Raw genomic sequence first — 12,817 nt, forward strand, 5'->3', positions numbered from 1 at the left:
GCTCTGTCGTGGGTCTGGGTGGCCGCCGTGTCCCCCGGGGTGCTCACGGGGGGATCTTGTGACACTTCTGTTCACAGCCAACCACCCTCTGGCCCCTGGCCGTACTCTCTGCCATCCGACTCCTTTGGCGCAGCGCCGGCCTTCACGCACGCGGAGGTGTGAGCCCCACCCCGGCCCGCCATCTTGAGCTGTAGGGGAGAACGTAGTGGGGGGCCGTGGGACCCTGGGCCTCCCCCTGTCTCCTCCAGCCTCCCTTTAAGGGGGCTGGGGTGGGAGGCGGGGAGCCCAGCCCCACGTCCTGTGCGCAGTGCGTTCGGGGTGCTCCCCAGGCTGGCGGAGCCCTGCAGGCCTGTGGTCCTGTGTGTGGCCCGGGGCATTGGTGCACATAGTCCAAGGCCACTTGTACCACCCCGTGCACGGCGGCTGACCCCTGGGCTCTGCTCTCCCCTCCTCCCCGCTTCCTTTGTTCCCCTTCCCAGACATGTGCAACCCCCCCCCATGTCATAGCTTGTTTGGGGAGAGGAGCAGCGGGCGCTGTGCCCCATGGGAGGAAGGCCGTGTCCCAGGCCACCTAGTTTGGGGAAGGCGCTGAATTCTCTTCTCCCGTCCCTTCCACAGGATACGGCAGCTGGCGGGAGCTGGCCAAAGCACTGGCCAGCAGGAACATGCCGGCGGTGGGTTCGAATCTCCAGGTGTACGGTCCACAGAAGCTGACCGCGGTCAAGGTACGGGGCGGGGGCTGCCCACCGTCCCCGCCGGCAGGCCACCTCGCTCCCCCGCCCCAAGCCAAGCCTGCGAGGGACATGGCTGCCCGAGGCTGGGGGCCTGCGGAGCTGCGGGCAGGGAGCGTTTGGGGTGTCCCTTGTTGGATCAAGTCAGCCATCGGCCATCTGGGTGCGACCCAGGGGGATACTGAGGCAGAAGGGGCGCACAGCGTTTTTTCCAAGTGGGACAGACGCTTGAGCCGATTCCGAGAAGGGAGCAGAGCTGAGCAGGTGGCGGGGTCCCCGCCTGGATGAGCCCCCCCCCCCCGGACACCAAGCTGGTCCCCTCTGCTTCTCTGCTGGCGTTTTCAAGGCCCTCCCTCCCAAATCATGTGCCACCCCTAATTCCTCACCCCCAGGTTCCCACCCAGCTGTCTCTGTCCTCACCCTAGGACCAAGAACCCGACGGGGCGGGCAGCAGCGGCAGTAGCTACTTGAAATGGAACAAACCCGTGCCCTGGCTGTCAGAGGTAAGGAGGTCGCCACGCGTCCCGGGCTGAAGAGGGTTCAAAAAGGCCTTGTCATGGGCCTGGGGATGTGGCTCAAGGGTTAGAACACCTGTCTCGCTGAGAGCAAGACTGGAGTTCAAATCCCAGCACCTCAAAAAGAATTTTTTTTTAAGATAATGTTAGAGAGGATGGAAAACTTTTAGTGGCTATTACGGTACAAAAACGCAGTTTTACACATGGACACACGCACACGCATGCGTGCACACACACACACACACACACACAGGTTTCCAGGCGGCTGAAGGCCTACTGTGTGCCAGGCTCTGTGTACTTTCGTGTCACCGTCGTGAAGTGGTCACCGTGGTTAGCTTTTCATAGCTGCAACACATACGTAACCAAGCCTGGCCCTGCCATTTGGGCCTGTTGCAGCCCTGCACCTCGTGGTGGGGACACATGGAGGAGGCTGTTCTCATGGCAGAGAGAAGGCCCTAGGCCTGGTGACCCAGTGACCCTGTGCGGCCATGCCCCCAGTGACCTCACTTCCTCCACTAGGCCCACCCCCTAAAGGTTTCACCCCTTGTCAGTATGGCTGTGGACCAAGCTTATTGGCCTTTGGAGAAGGAAAGCCTCTTTCCTCTTCCTACTTCTCCTGCTCCTCCTTTTCCTCCTCTTCTCTTCCTCCTCTTCTCTTCCTCCTCTCTCCTTATTCCTTCTTTCCTTCCCTTCTCCCTCTCTCCCTCCTTCCTATCTTTCCTCCTTCCTCTCTTTTCTTTTCCTTTCCCCTCCCTCCCTTCCTTCCTCCTCCCTTCTCTTTCTTTGTTAAGATAGGGTCTTATCACATACTTCAAGCTGGCCCAAAGTCCAAATCCTCCAACACCAGCCTCCTGAGTGCTTGGATTACAGGTGTGTACCACCGTGTCTGGGTTGGAGAACATTTCAAGTCCAAACTGTAACCATAGTTTATGATTGTTTATGGGTGGGAAATGCAATGCTCAGCACAGCAGCCTGACTTTCACAGCCATGCCAATCCCCTGTCTTAAAGATAACAAGCTCCCAAACTACCTTTCTGGGGCCATTAAATTCCATAAGAATTTGCAGGAAGAAAGGACTTCATTGTTAAGTAAGTTTTTTTAAAAAACAAAAAAAAACCCTTAACTGTGTAATAATACATCGCTGCTGGGCGCCGCTCGCTGGCATGGGGAAGCTTCGAGGAGTTCTGTAGAGCAAAGGAGGTACCGCCACCCACACCCCTGCGTGATTAGCTCCCAGGCCGGTAGTGCCGTCACACACCCACTGCACCCCAGACACCGCTGCGAAGAGAAGCTGACTCAGATAATTCGGTCAGACCTGTTTTAATGACAGCTTGGATCATTTTTCTTTTCTTTCAAGACAGGGTATCCCAGATTGGCCTTAAACATGTGACCCTCCTACCCCGGCCTCCTAAGAACTTATAGGCATATGCAACCATGCCTGGCTGATTTTTCCTGTGTGTGTGTGTGTTTGTGTGTGTGTGTGTGTGTGTGTGTGTGTGAGAGAGAGAGAGAGAGAGAGAGAATATGTTCTGATTCCAGTAGGATTAACATCTACAAGAACTAGTTGCTGTTTTAGTTTCTGTGTATGATCTCTGGTGGTAGTCTTTCTTCGAATTTTTTTTCCCCAGTGGTAGGGCTTGAGCGCAGGGCCTGGGCGCTGTCCCTGAGCTCTTTTGCTCAAGGCTAGTGCTCTGCCACTTTGAGCCACAGCTCCACTTCCGGTTTTCATTGGCGATGAGAATCTCACAGACGTTTCTGCCTAGGCTGGCTTTGAACCGTGATCCTCAGATCTCGAGTGGCTAGGGTGACAGACAGGCTTGAGCCACCCGTGCTCAGCTCTGGTTTCATTTGTTAAAAATGTTTTTGTGGGTCGTGGGGCTTGAACCCAGGGCCTGAGCCCCGTCCCTGAGTATTCTCCCCCGCAGTGATTCTCAGATCTCAGCAGGTGAGTGCCACTGGCTCAGATATTAAAAGTGGTTGAGGAGTGCTTGGGTGGGGCAGGGGCTTGGTGGGCGGGGCCCTGGGTGTGGGCGGCGATTTGGGTGTAGGTGTGACCTTGTGGGTGGGGCCTATGTACTGCTAGGAGCCATGGGATAGGAGCCGGGGACGGCTGGTCAGCCAGGGTGGGGTGTTGATTGTTCTATCTTCTGGGACCTGGGCCCAGGACCCCCCTGGGTAGGCTGCAGGTGCGGATGACGCCAGAGAGGGAGCATCCGCCTGGCAGGGGCAGCAGGCCCAGCGGGAAGGCCCTGCAGCGCTGCTCACCCTCCCCATCCAGCCCTGCCTGCCCTCCCCACCTCCAGGCCCGGGAGCCAGTTCACCTCTGGGTCCTCAATGTCCCCTCCCCTTTATGAGACAGCGGCCACAGGCATTGTCCCCACGACCCCTCCACGAGTGGACCCTGCAAGACCCGCCTGGGCTTCGGCCTGCCCCGGGCCCGGGCCGCTGCTGGACGAGGGAGAGGGCAGCCAGACCCCCCCCCCCGCCCTCCCCACCAAAGGCCACTCGGAGGGACAGCCGGGTCTCGTGGCTGGACGCGAGGACTGTCCCCAGGAGTGCCACAATGTCCCCGTTCTTTCCCCCCGCTCCGGTCCCCTCCAGGCCAGGCCCGGGCTGACCCCACGGCCAGCTCGGGGGCCCGCCCTGCTGAAGTGCGGGCCAGGGGAGGGCCAGCAGGTCCTCAGCTGGAGCCCGGCTCGGCGGCGGCTCTCAGGCCCTGTCCTGGCGCCGCCTGCACCGGTGGAGAGCAGGCCAGCCTCCGCGCGTGCGCGCGTGTGCGCGAGTGTGCATGCGGGTCTGCGCATGCGTGCGCACGCAGGGGCGGGTGCGAGTCCTGGGCGTGCACCCGCACCCCGCACACCCCAGCCTCGGGCCCAGGCCCCGGGCGTCGGCACCTCCAGTCCCCGCGGCGGGCCGGGCGCGGGGTCCCCGGTGCCGCAGAGCCGGCCCGCCCGCCTCGTGGGGACGGAGAGCCAGCGGGAGAGCAGTCAGGGAGCAGCGTCCTCCCGTTCCCAGTGACCTAGCTTCCAGCATCTTCCACAGCCACGCCCCCAAACATCCTAGCTTCCAGCATTCTCCAAGGCCACGCCCCCGCCGTCCTGCTAACCTCGGCGGCCTCTAAGGCCACGCCCCCAACGGCCTCGCTTCTGGTATCGCAGGCCACGCCCCCAATGACCTGTTCTTCCCAGGCCACGCCCCTAATGGCCTCCGTTCTGGCATCGCAGGCCACGCCCCCAATGATCTAACTGTATCCTCTAAGGCCACGCCCCAAAGGCCTTTCCGCATCCCCGGCCCCGCCCCAATCCGAGGCCACGCCCCAGTGCCCTGGCCGCCTCCCGCCAGGCCGCAGCCCCGGAGCCCCGGGAGCGCAGGCGAGGCCCTCCATGCCCACCCCCATCCCCCCCCAGTTCCGCGGCCGCGCCAACCTGCACGTGTTCGAGGACTGGTGCGGGGGCTCCGTCCAGCAGCTGCGGAGGAACCTGCACTTCCCGCTGTACCCGCACGTGAGCCGCGGCCCCCACCCTCCACCCCCCTCCCCCTCACACACAGTCACCTGACCCACGGGTGGGGGACCCTGGCGCACAGAGCCCGCCCCCCCCGCTCCCCCTCCCCCCGCGGTGACGCCCCCTCCCCCGCTCCCCCTCCCCCCGCGGTGACGCCCCCTCCCCCCGCGGTGACGCCCCCTCCCCCCGCCCCCCCTCCCCCCGTGGTGACGCCCCCTCCCCCCGCGGTGACGTCCCCTCGCCCCTCCCCCCGCGGTGACGCCCCCTCCCCCCGCCCCCCCTCCCCCCGTGGTGACGCCCCCTCCCCCCGCGGTGACGTCCCCTCGCCCCTCCCCCCGCGGTGACGCCCCCTCCCCCGCTCCCCCTCCCCCCGCTCCCCCTCCCCCCGCTCCCCCTCCCCCCGCTCCCCCTCCCCCCGCGGTGACACCCCCCTCCCCCCGCTCCCCCTCCCCCCGCGGTGACGCCCCCTCCCCCCGCTCCCCCTCCCCCCGCTCCCCCTCCCCCCGCGGTGACACCCCCTCCCCCCGCTCCCCCTCCCCCTGCGGTGACACCCCCTCCCCCCGCTCCCCCTCCCCCCGCGGTGACGCCCCCTCCCCCGCTCCCCCTCCCCCTGCGGTGACACCCCCTCCCCCGCTCCCCCTCCCCCCGCGGTGACGCCCCCTCCCCCCTCCCCCCCGCGGTGACGCCCCCTCCCCCCTCCCCCCGCGGTGACAACCCCCCCGCTCCCCCTCCCCCCGCGGTGACGCCCCCCCCTCCCCGCTCCCCCTCCCCCCGCGGTGACGCCCCCTCCCCCGCTCCCCCTCCCCCTGCGGTGACACCCCCTCCCCCGCTCCCCCTCCCCCCGCGGTGACGCCCCCTCCCCCCTCCCCCCCGCGGTGACGCCCCCCCCTCCCCGCTCCCCCTGCCCCCGCGGTGACGCCCCCTCCCCCCGCGGTGACGCCCCCTCCCCCCGCGGTGACGCCCCCTCCCCCCGCGGTGACACCCCCCCTCCCCGCTCCCCCTGCCCCCGCGGTGACGCCCCCTCCCCCCGCGGTGACGCCCCCTCCCCCCGCGGTGACACCCCCCCTCCCCGCTCCCCCTCCCCCCGCGGTGACGCCCCCTCCCCCCGCGGTGATGCCCCCTCCCCCCGCTCCCCCTCCCCCCGCGGTGATGCCCCCTCCCCCCGCGGTGATGCCCCCTCCCCCCGCTCCCCCTCCCCCCGCGGTGACACCCCCCTCCCCCCTCCCCGCGCAGGTCCGCACCACCCTGAGCAAGCTGGCCGTGGCGCCCCGCTGGACCAACTACGGCCTCCGCGTGTTCGGCTACCTGCACCCCCTCACCGACGGTGACGCCCGCCGCGCAGACGGGGGGGGGGTGTCGGGGGGGAGCGGAGGACCCCCCTCCCCCCCCGCCGCGGCCCTCACCCCGCCCCCTCCGCCAGGCCGCGTCCAGTTTGCCATCGCCGCGGACGACAACGCCGAGTTCTGGCTGAGCCGCGACGAGCAGGTGTCGGGCCTCCAGCTGCTGGCGCGCGTGGGCGAGGTGGGCGGGGCCGCGGGCGGGGTGGGCGGGGCCGCGGGCGGGGTGGGCGGGGCCGCGGGGGCGAGGTGGGCGGGGCCGCGGGGGCGGGGCCGCGGGGGCGGGGTGGGCGGGGCGAGGTGGGCGGGGCCGCGTGGCGAGGTGGGCGGGCCCGCGTGGGCGGGGTGGGCGGGGCCCGCGTGGGCGAAGTGGGCGGGGCCGCGGGGCGGGGTGGGCGGGGCCGCGTGGGGGGCCCGCGTGGCGGGTTGGGCGGGCCCACGTGTGAGGTGGGCGGGGCGGGCGAGGGGGGCGGGCCAGTATGGGCGGGGCCGGCGGGGTGGGCGGCAGGGGGGGTCGCAAGCGGAGGGGGGCCGGCGTGGACAGGTCCCCGCCACTCGGGGTTCGAGGCCGGCCCTGGCGGCTGAGCCAGGGGCGGGGGGGGGGGCGCCATGGCCCCCAACAAAAGCCCAGGATCCCGCCACTCCACCCCTCAGCCCCGGCCCCTGCTCTGAGCTGCCAAACGGTAAACTGAGTCAGCGAGATCCCCCCAAAGGCTGCACGCACGGCCCCGTGTTCCCTGCTGAAGACCCGCGGCCTGGGGGCCGCACAGGGCCCTCACCCCGCTGCCCTCCCGCCGCGCGTGGCCCCGCCCCGCACTGCGCTGGCTCACCCCCTCCCCCCCCCTCCGTCTGCCCCCCCCCTCCGTCTGCCCCCCCCCCTCCGTCTGCCCCCCCCTCCCCGCCCGTCTCTAGACTGGAAGGGAGTGGACGGCCCCTGGCGAGTTCGGCAAGTTTCAGAGTCAGATTTCCAAGCCAGTGAGGTGAGTGCGGGGTGCGGGGTGCGGGGTGCGGGGTGCGGGCCGAGCCCCTGAGGCTCCCCCCCCCAGCCTTGCGAGTGGGGAGCGGGGCCTGGAGGGGAAGCCGGGCCTGGCCAGGGCCCGCGGCCCCCGCGCCGCCTGGTGGCGGGTGGAGGAGGCGCCGACCGCAGAGCTGGTGGCGGGTGGAGGAGGCGCCGACCGCAGAGCTGGTGGCGGGTGGAGGAGGCGCAGACCGCAGAGCTGGTGGCGGGTGGAGGAGGCGCAGACCGCAGAGCTGGTGGCGGGTGGCTGGACGCGCTGGTCTCCGGCGCCATCTGCTGGCCGGCCGAGGAAACGCGCCGACATAGAGCTGGCGCGTCAGGGGAGACGCGTGGTCTCGGCGCGCCCTCTGGTGGCGAGCAGAGGAAACGCCCCGACCCCCCAGCTGGTGGCAGGCAGGGGCCGTGCAGACATGTCAGCCCCACGTCAGAGAGAGGAAACGCACCCACCGCATAGCTGGTGGGGAAGTGCGCTGCTGTCAGCGCCACCTGGTGGCCGGCGGAGGAAACACCAATCTCACAGCGGGCGGGGCCTGGGCCTGGGCCTGGGCGCTGGTCTCGGGGCCTGGGCCTGGGCCTGGGCGCTGGTCTCGGGGCCTGGGCCTGGGCGCTGGTCTCGGGGCCTGGGCCTGGGCGCTGGTCTCGGGGCCGCCGGGCCTGGGCGCTGGTCTCGGGGCCGGGCCTGGGCGCTGGTCTCGGGGCCGCCGGGCCTGGGCGCTGGTCCGCAGGGGCCTGGGCGCTGGTCCGCAGGGGCCTGGGCGCTGGTCCGCAGGGGCCTGGGCGCTGGTCCGCAGGGGCCTGGGCGCTGGTCTCGGGGCCTGGGCGCTGGTCCGCAGGGCCCCGGCCGCGGCGCCCCCGCGCTGCCCGCCCCCAGCCGCGCTCCTCTCCGCCAGCCTGTCGGCCTCGCTCCGGTACTACTTCGAGCTGCTGCACAAGCAGAACCACGAGGGCACCGACCACGTGGAGGTCGCGGTGAGTCCCCGCCCGCGCCCGTGACCCCGCGACCCCGTGACCCCGCAACCCCGCGACACCCTCTCTCCTCCTGCAGTGGAGACGCCACGAACCCGGGGCCCAGTTCGCCATCATCGACTCCGCCGCGCTGTCCCTCTTCACCAGTGAGTGCGGCGCGCCCCCTGACCCCGCGCGCCCCCTGACCCCGCGCGCCCCCGCCTGCCCCCTGACCCCGTGCCTCACCCCCCCCCCCCCGCAGACGAGAGCGTGCTGAAGATGGACGAGGTGGGCCACATCCCGCAGACGGCCGCCAGCCACGCGAGCCCCGTGAGCCCCGCGCCCGGGGACGAGCCGCCCCCGGCCGACATGCTGCGGCCCGACCCGCGGGACGCGCTGCACCGAGGTCGGTGGGGGGCGGGGTCACGCGGGGTCATCCCTGCCCGCCCCTGCCCGGGGTGACCCCCCCCCGCCCGGGTTCCCGGGGTGACCCCTGCGCCCCGCCCCGCCCGGGTTCCCGGGGTGACCCCTGCGCCCCGCCCGGGTTCCCGGGGTGACCCCTGCGCCCCGCCCCGCCCGGGTTCCCCGGGGTGACCCCTGCGCCCCGCCCCCTTCTCTGCTGACCGGCCCAGCGGACGGGAGCCGGCTGCGAGCCGAGGCTGAGCCGAGGCTGGCCCGGGCCTCCCCGCCCCGCCCCGCCCCTTCCGTCCTCCAGCCCCGCCCCTTCCGCCCCCAGTGCCCCTGGTCCCCAAGTCCCGGCTGCGCCACGTGCTGCCCGACTGTCCCTACAAGCCCAGCTACCTGGTGGACGGGCTGCCGCTGCGGCGCTACCAGGGCCTCCGCTTCGTGAGTGGGGGGGGGGGAGGGCGGGGGAGACCATGGAGGGGAGGCCGGGGGAGGACACTGGAGGGGGGGAGACCGTGGAGGGGAGGAGGCCGTGGGGGGGAGGAGGCCGTGGGGAGGAAGCCGTGGGTGGGAGGCCGTGGGGGGGAGGAGGCCGTGGGGGGGAGGAGGCCGTGGGGGGGAGGAGGCCGTGGGGGGGAGGAGGCCGTGGGGGGAGGCCGTGGCTCGAGGGAGGAGGCCGTGGGGGGAGGCCATGGCTCGGGGGAGGCCGTGGGGGGAGGCCGTGGCTCGGGGGAGGCCGTGTGGGGAGGCCGTGGCTCGGGGGAGGAGGCCGTGGGGGGGAGGCCGTGGCTCGGGGGAGGAGGCCGTGGCTCGGGGGAGGCCATGGCTCGGGGGAGGCCGTGGGGGGAGGCCGTGGCTCGGGGGAGGCCGTGGCTCGGGGGAGGCCGTGGGGGGAGGCTGTGGCTCGGGGGAGGCCGTGGGGGGAGGCCGTGGCTCGGGGGAGGCCGTGGGGGGAGGCTGTGGCTCGGGGGAGGCCGTGGCGACGCTGGGAGGGTGGACGGCTTGGTGGCAGCCTGGGCAGCAGCAGGTGAGATGGAATCATTCTAGAAAGAGTCAGGGCGGGGCCGCTCCTCCCCAGGTGCACCTGTCCTTCGTGTACCCCAACGACTACACCCGCCTGAGCCACATGGAGACCCGCAACCCCTGCTTCTACCAGGAGAGCGCGCACCGCCCGGGCAGGTGAGAAACACACACCCCACACCCCTCTGTCCCTCCCCACCCCCCTGTCCCTCCCCACCCCCCTGTCCCTCCCCACCCCCCTGTCCCTCCCCACCCCCCTCTGTCCCCCCACGCACTCACCCTGCGGCTCACCTGTCCCCCAGGGTCAGCTTCCAGGAGTACATCAAGGTGGACCAGCCAGAGGAGCACAGGCGCCAACAGCCAGGTGTGCTGGGAGGGGAGGGAGGGGCTGGAGGAGAGGGAGGGGCTGGAGGGGAGGGAGGGGCTGGCAGGCGGCTCCGTGGTAGAGTGCTCATGTAGCATGCACAAGGTCCCGGCTTCAACTCAGCACCACATACACAGAAGAAGCCAGAAATGGCGCTGTGGCTCAAATGGTAGAGGGCCAGCCTTGAGCAAAGCAGCTCAGGGACAGTGCCCAGGCCCTGAGTTCAAGCCCCACCACTGGGGAAAAAACAAAACAAAACAAAACACTGCTATTGGGATGGGGATTCCACATCACAGGTCTGTGTGTCTGTCCATCCGTCCATCTCTTTCTCCCCATGATTTGAACCCAGGCCCTCTTGCTCTAGTCATGTGTCCACTGCTGGGCCCGCCTGGCCACAGCCTCCTGCCCTGCCCGGGCCTCACGCTGAGAGCTGAGGCTCCCTGCCTGCTGTGCTGACCTGAGCCATGCTTACCACCCACAGGCCTGGAGAAGAATCTTCTAGAAGAATCCCTGTATGAAGAGGTAGTAGATGACGCCCCTGCCTTGGGAGCCGGGCACCCCGGGACACCGGCGGGAGAGGCCCGACCCGCCTCCCTTCCCACGCACCTGCGCAAGCTGCTGGCCTGGTCCACCCCGGGGCCCAACGCCACGCGGCCCTTCCCCGCCAGGACCCGGGCCCCCCCGAGCCCTCCGCCAGGCAGGACCTCCGCCGAGCAGGCGCAGTGGCTAAGCCAAGTGGAGTCCTTCATTGCCCGGCAGAGAAGGGGTGACCAGAGGGAGCTCCCCAAAAGCCACGTGGCTGAGGAGGCGGCGGTGGTGGAGGGAGAGGAGGAGGAGGAGGAGGACGGAGAAGAGGAGGAGGAGGAGGACGGGGATGGCGGCCCGGAGTACTCGCCCGCCTTCGACCCCGTGGTGAACTGGGAGCGCACGTTCAGCGCCCGCAGCCCTGACTTCCAGGCGCTGCGCACGGACTGGATCGACCTGAGCTGCAACACCTCCGGCAACCTGCAGCTGGCCGAGTCCGAGGCCCTGGGCGTGGCCAGGCTCTTCCTGCGGAAGCTCAGCCACAGGAGCCGAGGGTAAGAGAAAGGGCGCCCCGGGGCAGAGGTCAGCCGGGCAGAGGTCAGCCGGGCGCAGGCCCTGCTCCACCACCCACCAGCCCCGTGGGCCCCCACCCCCAGGAAAGACAGCCGCAAGGACAGTCAGACCTCATATAACATGGGTTAGAAGGGGCACGGTGTGAGACACAACTACAGTGCGTTATTCACGTAGTACTACACTCATGCATCCACCCATCCATCCATTCACCCATCATTCCATCCATCCACCCATCCATCCATCATCCACCCATGCATCTAGTCCATCCATCATCCGTCCACCACACCCACCCACCCATCTACCGTCCGTTCATCATCCATCCACCTATACATCTGTCTGTCCATCCATCTACCCATCCACAGTCAGCCAGCCAGCCATTACACCCACCCATTCACTCATCCATCCATCCATCCACCCATGCACCTGTCTGTCCATCCATCCACCCATCCACAGTCAGCCATCCAACCACCACACCCACCCACCCATCCATCATCCATCCACCCATCCACAGTCAGCCATCCATCATCCATCCACCTATGCACCTGTCCGTCCATACACTCACCCACCCATTCATGCACCCATCCATCCACTCATCCATCCACCTGTCCACCCATCCACAGCCATCCATCCACCACATCCACCAATCACTCACCCATCCACAGTCGGCCATCCATCCATCACTCCCACACACCCATCCATCATCCATCCATCCATCCACCCACCCATTCATGCACCCATCCAGTCAGCCAGCCAGCCATCACACACACCCATCCACTCATCCATCCATGCATGCACCTGTCCATCCATCCATCCACCCATTCATGCACTCATCCATCCATCTACCTATGCACCTGTCCATCATCCACCCATCCATCCTACCCACCCATCCACTCATTCATCATCCATCCATCCATCATCCATCCATCCATGTACCTGTCCATCCATCATCCATCCACCCATGCACCTGTCCATCCATCATCCATCCATCCATGCACGCACTTGTCCGTCCATTCATCCACCCATTCATGCACTCATTCATCCGCCCATGCACCTGTCCATCCATCATCCATCTATCACACCCACCCATCCACTCACCTGTCTCTCCATCACCCATCCATCATCCACCCACCCATCCACCCACCCATCCACTCATCCATACATCCACCCATTCCTGCACCCACCCATCTACCCACCCCCCCACCCACCCATACATACACTCACCTGTCCATCCACTCATCCATCCATGTACTCACCTGTCCATCTGTCCATCCATCCACCCATTCATGCACTCATCTGTCCATCCATCCATCCTCCCATGCACCTGCCCATCCAGCATCCATCCCATCACACCCACCCATTCATCATCCATCCACCCATGCACCTGTCCATCATCCATCCATTCAGCCATCCACCCATCCACCACACCCACCCATCCATCCATCCACCCATCCATCCACCTGTCCACCCATCCACAGCCAGCCATCCACAGCCAGCCAGCCATCCATGCACCCATCCATCCACCCACCTATCTACTCATCCATCCATCCCTCCAACATCCATCAAACCCACCCACCCATCCATCATCCATCCACCTATGCATCTGTCCGTCCATTTATCCATCCATCCACCCACTGATACACCCACCCACCTGTCCATCCATCATCCATCCACCCATTCATCTACCCACCCATCCATCAGTCCACAACCATCCATCCACCATCCACCCACCCACCCACTCATCCATCCACGCATGCACCTGTCCATCCATCCACCCATCCACAGTCAGCCATCCACCCACCCATCCATCTACCATCCATTCATCATCCATCCACCTATGCACCTGTCCGTCCATCCACTCACCCACCCATTCATGCACCCATCC

General features: G+C 67.8%; 1 protein-coding gene across 1 annotated transcript in view; it reads left to right on the top strand.

The window, feature by feature from the left end:
• The window catches only part of B4galnt3 (beta-1,4-N-acetyl-galactosaminyltransferase 3), a 57,058-nt gene that overhangs the window by 38,662 nt on the left and 5,579 nt on the right, over nucleotides 1-12,817 (top strand). Inside the window, exons 2-14 of the mRNA XM_069988854.1 lie at nucleotides 619-725; nucleotides 1,157-1,234; nucleotides 4,653-4,748; nucleotides 5,982-6,072; nucleotides 6,169-6,269; nucleotides 6,998-7,065; nucleotides 7,994-8,072; nucleotides 8,149-8,215; nucleotides 8,311-8,454; nucleotides 8,785-8,894; nucleotides 9,532-9,632; nucleotides 9,776-9,837; nucleotides 10,319-10,916. Coding sequence (XP_069844955.1) covers nucleotides 619-725; nucleotides 1,157-1,234; nucleotides 4,653-4,748; nucleotides 5,982-6,072; nucleotides 6,169-6,269; nucleotides 6,998-7,065; nucleotides 7,994-8,072; nucleotides 8,149-8,215; nucleotides 8,311-8,454; nucleotides 8,785-8,894; nucleotides 9,532-9,632; nucleotides 9,776-9,837; nucleotides 10,319-10,916 — 1,702 coding nt within the window. The remainder of the gene's footprint in view (nucleotides 1-618; nucleotides 726-1,156; nucleotides 1,235-4,652; nucleotides 4,749-5,981; nucleotides 6,073-6,168; nucleotides 6,270-6,997; nucleotides 7,066-7,993; nucleotides 8,073-8,148; nucleotides 8,216-8,310; nucleotides 8,455-8,784; nucleotides 8,895-9,531; nucleotides 9,633-9,775; nucleotides 9,838-10,318; nucleotides 10,917-12,817) is intronic.

Source organism: Dipodomys merriami, unplaced genomic scaffold, assembly GCF_024711535.1.
Source record: "Dipodomys merriami isolate MVZ:Mamm:240054 unplaced genomic scaffold, mDipMer1.0.p SCAF_368, whole genome shotgun sequence".
Taxonomy (NCBI): domain Eukaryota; kingdom Metazoa; phylum Chordata; class Mammalia; order Rodentia; family Heteromyidae; genus Dipodomys; species Dipodomys merriami.